The 8,920-nt window shown below is 38.3% G+C and overlaps 1 protein-coding gene across 5 annotated transcripts; it reads right to left on the bottom strand.

The window, feature by feature from the left end:
- Positions 1-323: 323 nt before the first annotated feature.
- Positions 324-8,271, bottom strand: LOC144066889 (uncharacterized). 5 transcript variants are annotated; one of them, XM_077590301.1, is made up of 11 exons: positions 5,681-8,271; positions 5,404-5,468; positions 5,223-5,329; positions 4,901-4,970; positions 4,732-4,819; positions 4,563-4,655; positions 3,158-3,231; positions 2,648-2,754; positions 2,482-2,556; positions 2,335-2,408; positions 324-828 (listed from the first exon to the last, which is right to left on the bottom strand). In XM_077590301.1, the coding sequence occupies exons 1-7, from the start codon at positions 5,774-5,776 to the stop codon at positions 3,163-3,165; spliced, it is 588 nt and encodes a 195-aa protein (XP_077446427.1). In that variant the 5' UTR covers positions 5,777-8,271; the 3' UTR covers positions 324-828; positions 2,335-2,408; positions 2,482-2,556; positions 2,648-2,754; positions 3,158-3,162. The 5 variants fall into 5 exon arrangements, with proteins under 5 accessions (XP_077446427.1, XP_077446428.1, XP_077446423.1 ...); XM_077590302.1 differs by having other exon boundaries at positions 4,569-4,655; XM_077590297.1 differs by lacking the exon at positions 3,158-3,231 and having other exon boundaries at positions 4,569-4,655.
- Between the last annotated feature and the right edge of the window lie 649 nt (positions 8,272-8,920).

Genomic DNA, 8,920 nt, shown 5'->3' with positions numbered 1-8,920 from the left:
TTTTGATATTTGAGAACTTCTTGCGACAAAGCGAACATGTGGGGAAGACGCAGTTGGGGAAATGCGACAAGCGGTCCTCAATGAAAATCCAAAAGGGTGTCTTTCCTCTTTCTTCCTCCACAATTTTATGAATGTCGATCGGAAAACCTTACATAATTTTGGAGCATTTTTATTAAATGCATCAAAAGCACTAGAAAAAAAATCATAAGGTCAAAATCAATTCTAGTATTTTTTTTGTCCACAGACAATTGTTTTGAAATATTTAACAATTACACAATCATTGAACAGGTACAATATTTACCAACAAATAAATAAGCAAAAAATTCTGTGAAAATAACAATGACGTTTAATTTTGTAAAAATATTAAACAATATACAAATATAAGAACAATCATGTGAACTGTGCAATAGGGGAAAGGGGATACAAAAATATCCAATTTAAATGTGCCCTTTGTTCCAAATCATCTTCATATCTTTAACAACATACAAGTATATACAAGCAATAAGAGCTACAAGTCTACAATATGAAAAATACAAAATTTATTTAATTCAATTTAAAGGTGACTCTATTTCCCCATATGTTCTTTGTTGGTTGATTAACTTTCAGAATACCTCTGCTTCTCCACCCCTTATGACACAACAAACAACACATTATATTTTATTATTAATGTATTTTACCTAAATACAAGTGACCAGGGAGAAAACCACATGATGATTTTGGAATAGTATATAGAGGTTTCTTCAGTCCTACCCCCAGGAAGTTGGTGTGTTCGTGGATCAGCTTTCGGATGTACTCGATCCTGTCTAGTTTGGTCTTAATGGTGGACGCCTATTGATTTGGAAGACAGGCAAAAGTTAACGTGGCCTTTTGGACCACTTTTGAAACCCAAATAAACATCCCATATTCACTGGAATTTCAATCACTGTATGAGTTACAGTGGTACCTCGAGATGCGAGCTTAATTCGTTCCGGGACTGGCCTCGTATGTCGATTTACTCGTAACTCAAATGAACATTTCCCATAGAAATTAACTAAAAACAAATTATTGTGTTCCAACCCTCTGAAAAAACACCCAATACAGACGCTCCCCTACTTACGAACGAGTTAGGTTCCGAGCGATTGTTCATAAGGTGAATTTGTTTGTAAGTTGATTCAGTGCTATATTTTGTATTATAATTTATGTTTAAGGCCTATATAAGTATATTGAAGGTTTATATAAGTGCATTTGTATGTTTAAGGCTTGTATAAGTAACACACATCGGTTTGTACTGAAAAAACATTTAATAAAATGGAGAGAATATGTACAGTACTGTATAGAGAAAGAGAGAGAGATTTATGTATTAGAAACTGGCCGAAAGAAGCGATCCAACGACGATTGCACAGTTTTCTTCTTTTTTTCATCATAAATGATGCGGTAGCACTGTATGACATCATTCAATTGATTTGGAAACTTTGTGCAACGTTCAATATTTGGGTCCTGCTGCTCGATCTTTCTGTTTATAAATGGTACTGACGGTCGAACGATTCAAGTTGTATGACCGTGCAACGCTCACCACTCTCACGCGCATCAAGCTTCGTTATTATTGCCACTCGTTTCAAATGAAATGGCTTACCTCTTCCTTGCAACTCCCTCAATAGAAGCCTTTCACTTTTTACCAACCATATTCAATAATAGATGCATGAGATATTTAATGATACAAATGAAAAAGGTTCTTTGCACACTGGAGATACGTTCACGCACTTCCCCATTGCAACGAAGAAGAAGGTAGATGCTGGGCGAGCTGAGCCCTCACAGCGCCAGGCGTCGGTATTAGCGGCGGAAAGAAGCACTACTCGGAAAAAAATACAAAATCGAACTTGCGAACATTTTTCGACATAAACGTAATTTGCAGACATGTTTGTATGTACCGTTGTTCGTAAGTCGTATGTTCGTAAGTAGGGGAGCGTCTGTACAGGATATTGGTTTGGAAAAACATTTTTATTTGTTCTAATTCGCCATCTATTAACAAAGCAACAAATAACTAGTGGTTTAATTGTACTAAAATGTGTTTAACAGTACTAAAATTAGACGGATTTCGCAGAGGCGAGAGAGACTGACAGGGGGGGGGGGGGGCTTTTTGCACGGCAATGCGCTCGTAACATAACAAACAAATTTAAATGAACTTGGATTACGATGCAGACACCCTCAAAAATAAATTTAATCTAACCTTACACTAAACTTAATTCTAATTTTGTTTTAAATTTTGATACCTTTCTTCTCCCGGGTTGGCTCTATTTGCCCCGCCATATAGGTGTGAAAATACAGCACTTTCAAAGAGAGAGAAGAGCATCTAACCTTGAGAACAATGATGCTGTCCAACGTGCAACTCATCGACAGTGAAAACTTGCTGGGGTTTCCCTCCACATGCCCTATCACATTTAGTTTGATTATAATTTTCCCAGATTTTTTTTCACATGTAAAATGGCGTAAAGGACTACTCACATTAACTTTTCTCTTAAAAATGTATTTTCAGTTTCCCTTGGTGTCCTTGGCCACCTTGCAGAAAACCAAGGTCTTCTCCAAGAGATAGAGGTGTCAAGTAGGCAATATTAGAAAATGATACCTCCACGAAAACCAAATGTGTGGTCATCTTGCGGTGTTCATTTACCATCCACCAAGGAGATGCATGGCATCGTTGGTTGTCTTGGAAATATTAAGCATCACCGCCAGGGCTTCTTGGAGCTCTCTTTTCCTCTCACAACATTCCAGGAGGTTCTAATTAAATTGAAAGAGCTTTAAGACATTGCTTCCACAGAATCTCAGTTCGCCAAGTTCCTGTATGCATGTGTAACTGAAGCCGACATGTTGTTCAAAATCTTGTTTTCATAATACGGTAAAGTTATTTAACTTATTAATATTATTGTTTAATCAGACACAATTGGAACTTGTGGTTTTGCTGATTGTCACATATTCCGAGTATGTAAAGAATGCAATTCATGTGGTTTACGGAATGCCGTATTTTCTCGCATATAATTCGCCCCTAAATTTGCTTTAAAATCGTTGAATTTTAAAATTTCTCACATAAACCGACCCCTGATTCACAATTTTCACCTCCATATTCATGGTTTTAACTGGGAGTATGCGTTACTTTGAAGGGAAAATAAGAAAAAATACTCACACGGGTTATTTCTGAGATCCTGTATGAATCCAAAGGATTGTCTGATGGATTGCACATTCCGAAAACGTTGTTGCCTGTACGTGGATGAAATAAAAGTCATTATCAGAGGGGGGACTTGGAAAAGCAATGTATTCATTCACATGCAGATTTTCAGAAAAATACCGTATTTACTCGTATGTAAGCAGCACCCTTAAAATTGCCTTAATGTTGAATTTTACAATTTACAAAAGGCCCTGATTTACAATTTTTGCCTCCATATTCATGGTTTTAATAGGGAGTACAAATGTGTTACTTTGAAAGGAAAATCTTAAGAAAAATCATCGCAAGTGGTATTTCTGAGATACTCTTTTTTTTAAAGCAGATTATTAGGGTCAATATCATAAGGAAGTTTTAATATGCCAGTCTTTGTAAATGCAAAATATCAAATTATTTTGTTTGAAAAAAGAAATGTCTATCTTGATGAGAACCTGATGCTTTTTAATGACAGAAATTACAATTTTCTTATCAGAAGTTTAAGATGTTGTGGCGGACAAATTGCTTATAATGTCAAAACATCGATTTTTTTGATGGTTCATATTACTGCAATAGTTGTCACTTTTGAACAAGAAATAAAAAGAATAAAATCTAAGCAGAATTTTGTTTTATTTTATAATCCTAAATGTACAATTTCCTTTCAAAAAGGAAATAACGCAAGTACAACCAGCAAGTATGTCCGTACCGGTATAATGTTCACCAAGTCTTTGGGTGGAAAAATAGCATGAGATACACATTACACAGGTATCAAGGCTGATATTTTGACAATCGACCGCAAGACCTTCGATTAGCCTTAAATACTATTGGGATGTGCTGACATGGTACAAGTGAGTTTTTTTTCACTTTTTATGCAAGATAGTTTTTCTTCTTGAATTTCATTTATAGGTGTTAAAATAAATTTAGTTTTGCGTTTTAACGGTTTATCATTTTCCTATTTTGAAATAAATGACAATATGGGCCGCATTGTCTTGCGTCAAGGTGTTTCGTCTTTGTCACCTTGCAGTTTCATGCATGTCGTCTTTTTATGCGCATATAAACTGTACCCTCGACTCAGTCATTTTTTGTCCGACAAATGCGGCTTATATGAGAGTAAATACGGTAATATAGGCACAAAAACAAATATGGATACATGAACGTTTTAAAGAAATTCATCCCATAATGGTTGTTTTTTTATGGCAAAACAGAAAATAACCAACAAATAGTAAATGTTAATTTGCCAACATCTACTGGTAAAAAGAGTATAGCAACCCTAAGTTTTGTGCGCATGTAAGGCATTCCCTTGATCTAGTCATCATTTTTTTGTGTTACAAATACAGCTTATATGCGAGAAAATACAGTAATACTAAAATCTTTCCAACATTTTTAGGCGTGCCTTTACCAGGACCGGATATCTCAAGATTCTCAGCACAGGCTTAACAAGGTAGGAGTTGATCATGTTTGGGAGTTGAGGTTTCTGCTGAATTTTCTGTTCAACACACAGAGAGAAAATACTCTAAGATCATGAAAATGTTTCCTGAAGTCAAGTTTGACATTTAACTTACATCAAAATAGTTCAGAGAATGCACCATGTTGAGTTTAGAGGATCGTGGATGGTTCTTGCAATAATCCACATACAACTGAAACTTCAGCCTACAAACCGGATACATTTTTACGGAATCATTATGGGTCAAATGTCAGCGGGACAGTGGTTATGGATAAAGCAATAAATACCCATGTGACAAAGCAGCGTCCAACCTCATCAGGCATGTGTTCATTTTTCTCCAGTTCTTTGAGAAAGATGCTGAAAAAGAGATGGTTAATAAAAACGTTTTAAAAAGTGAATGGCGTAGATCAACATCAAAGATTTATGAGTCTCATTTTATTAAATTAGAACGTGCATAAAAAACGTTGCCTTACGTAAACCAATGTTTTAAGAATTTACCAAGAGCAGCCTCATTTATTAAGATTTTTCGACTCTTTAAAAAACAAACACTCAAAACTTTGACGTAAAAGGCTTTAGGTTTCATTTTTTGTGAAAAGTCACATTGTTTACTTGTGGTGGAATTCATATAGGTCCAGCAGGTTTCCAAAGATGAGGTGTTGCATTTTGCTGATTCCTCCAGGGCTCCTATAGTTAGTACGTATCTCCCATGTGAAAATCTGCCAATGCCACACAATTCACATGGTTAGAGATTGTCTAAAATAAAATGGATGGAAACAGAAAAGAAACTCACGTCAATGCGCTACACCAGGTCTTGCAATCATTTCTGCTTGAATCAGCTTTGCCACAATGAACATGCTAAAAATAAAAAAAGGCATGAATGTGCCAGCAACTGATCAAGCAAAGTAGGCATGGGTGAGAGGACATTTATAATTGAAAATAAGGGATATTCTTGGCATTTACATCTTCCATTCAGAAACAAATAACAAAATAAATAATGATAAATAAATAAAAAATCCTACTTGTTAAATGATACTACAAAATTCACAAATGGATAATGAGCCACATACCTTTTTTTTGGTAGCAGATTTTTTTTCTGTGTTTATCTTGAGTGTGTCGAGAATGACATCCATTTTGAATTTCACTGCGGTTAAGCCAGCGGACATTTGCGTTTTCGTGGTCAAATGAGCGGACGCTCAAAATAGCCCCCCAATGAATCCAAGCATTACGGTAATTCAATTCAACACAGAATTGCAGCGGTTAACTTCGTGTGCTTGTAGTGCTTTTAAACCTTTGAAAATACTCTCAACAGTCAAAAAACTGCACCACATAACTCCAGCATTTTCATTATTTAAAAATGAAATAAAGTGTCGGGCTTAAAAAATACTTCACTTCACAAGTACAATATTATGTGAATCCCCCCCTTTTTTGTCCATTTCATCATCCATATCGTGCATCCTCGAAATGGTTGCAAGGGTTGCTATATGCGTACTTTGTTCAAGGTTGCAGGTCCCATTTTTGTGATACTGAAAATCAAGATTTTTTTTCCGTAATTTCCAGGCAAGGTGGGTCAATCCTAGTAGACCTCCATGACTAATAACATACATAAAATAATGCAATTTCACGGATTAAATTAGGAGAAAATTGGAATTAAAATGCGTAGTAAAGGGTTGCGGGAGTTGCTATATGCATAGTTTGTTTAAGGTTGCTGGTCCCATTTTTGTGGTACTTTCCAGGCACATGGATCAATCCTAGTAGCAAACGTCCCCGACGACTCACAAACTCAAAACTATTCAATTTCCCATACTGAATTTAGAGAAAATTGGAATTAAAAATGCTACATGCGTACTTTTTGTTCAAGGTTGCATGTCCCACTTTTGTGGAAATGTAAATTAAGATTTTTTCATAGTTTTCAGGCAAGGTGGGTCAATCTCAGGAGTGAACCTCCGTGACTACTCACATTCTCAAAATCATGCAATTTTACAGATAAAACAGAGAAAATTTGAATTAAAATTCCCACATGCATACTTTGTTCAAGGTTGCACTTTTACAATTTTTGTGGTACAGTGGTACCTCGACATACGTGTGCCCCGACATACGAGCAATTTCAGATAAGAGTAAAATTTTGAGCAAATATTTACCTTGAGATATGAGCCAAATTTTGAGATACGAGAAAGCCAGGTGGCCAAGGCATGAGAGGTTGTTTATGATTTTAGCGCAATGTCTTTTTTGCCGCATCTCTTTTGTGTATACAGATATGTACGAGCACTCGGCGGAGCGTTGCATTTTCACGTGTTTTTCCCCGTTAGTCAATGCATAATACAAAGTGAACAACAATGGATCCAAAGCAAACAGGTGGAATGAAGAGTTGTGCAAAGAAAAGGCGAATGATGACAATCAATATTAAGCGCGAAATGATTGAAAAATATGAGTGGTGTCAGGAGCGGCCTGTTTGTCCCTCCTGACATGCCGTTAGAGAGCAGCTGCAGTCAATCTGCTGATTGCTTCCTGTTTTCTTATTTAAGGAGCAATGAGTCATAGGACCATTGCCGGATCATTCTTCTGTTTATGCGTGCGCGCAGCATGATGCCGTTTTGCTTTCCAAGCCATTGACGCTGCGGCTTTATGCTCTCCAGTTCGGTGTCGTTCGTTATCTTACAGTCGCCAGGATTTACTCACTATCCGAAGGATATGCGATACAGCCGATTTCTCAACAAACTCTCCGGGATCTCCGTGGCTAGCCAGCCCACCAAAAGCACGTCGAAGGCGGCGAAGGGACAGAAAACAGAAGCGTGGATGCCGGGCGGGCCTTGCTGCTAAGCTGAAAGAACAACCACACCGAGCACCGCTTCCTAGTATCCTTTTGACCAACGCCCGATCCATCACCCACAAAATGGATGAGTTGGAACTTCGTATTGCTACCAACAGCTTTGTTAGGAACTGTAATATTATTATCATCACAGAAACGTGGCTACACCCGCATATCCCCGACGCTGCGGTATCGCTAGCTAGCCGAACGCTTTTTCGGAACGACCGTTCAAAAGTATTAACAGGCAAAAGCAAGGGAGGAGGACTGTGCATGTATATACATAATGAATGGTGTGGTGACAGTAGGACAATTGACACTCACTGTTCCCCGGATTTAGAGTTATTGGCAATACGGTGTAGGCCCTATTATCTACCGAGAGAGCTAACTGTCGTCATAGTAACGGCTATCTATATACCTCCCAATGCTAACGTTAACACGGCACTTAACCTCCTGCTAACGGCTGTAAACAAACAACAGCTTGACCACCCCGATGGAGTTTTTATTGTCGCTGGTGATTTCAACAAGGCGTGTTTAAAGACTGTTTTACCTAAGTTTATTCAATACGTAAATTGTAATACTAGAGGAGACAAAACTCTTGACCATGTCTATTCAAACATCAAACAAGCTTATAAAGCCACTTCCCTCCCTCACCTAGCTGGATCAGATCACCTCTGCCTATCTCTCACCCCCGCTTACACTCCACTCCGGAGGCAAACAACGCCACAAATAAAGATAATAAAAACTTGGCCCGACGACGCACTCCCTCAGCTGCAGGACTGTTTTTCCCGCACCAACTGGGAACTTTTTATACACGACAACCTCCAGGACTACACGGACTCTGTACTCTCTTACATAAAAAACTGCATTGACGTCACTATAGATAAACGAATACAGGTTTTTCCTAACCAAAAACCCTGGATGACCAATGAGACACAGGCACTCATCAAATGCCGTAACTCCGCCTTTAGATCAGGGGACAAGATAAAATATAGAGCTGCCAGAGCTGAGCTGAAAAGAGGCATTAAAAAGGCCAAGGCAGCATATACCCCAAAAATTGAGGAGCACTTCACAGAAAATAACCCAAAGAAGATGTGGCAAGGAATACGACATATTACCAACTACAATAACAATAATATGTCTGTTAATGCAGATGCCTCACTAGCGGAGAAATTGAACCGTTTCTTTGCCCGCTTTGAGACTGACAAATCAGACCCAGTCTCAACACCCCCACCACCACCCTGCAGCTATACACTGACGTTCCGGGAACAGGAAGTGAGACTGGTAATGGGGTCTGTAAACACCAGGAAGGCTGCTGGCCCAGATGGAGTACCTGGGAAGGTGCTCAAAGCCTGTGCTGACCAGCTGGCTGGAGTCTTCACAAACATTTTCAATTGTTCCCTGCAACAATCCATCATTCCATCTTGTCTGAAATCTGCCACCATCATCCCTGTCTCCAAAAAGCCAACCATTGGTAGCATGAATGATTATAGGCCTGTTGCCC

The sequence above is a fragment of the Stigmatopora argus genome, chromosome 21, assembly GCF_051989625.1.
Source record: "Stigmatopora argus isolate UIUO_Sarg chromosome 21, RoL_Sarg_1.0, whole genome shotgun sequence".
Lineage (NCBI taxonomy): Eukaryota > Metazoa > Chordata > Actinopteri > Syngnathiformes > Syngnathidae > Stigmatopora > Stigmatopora argus.
The sequence above is the reverse complement of the archived record's forward strand: the minus strand, read 5'-3'. Positions and strand labels throughout refer to the sequence as shown.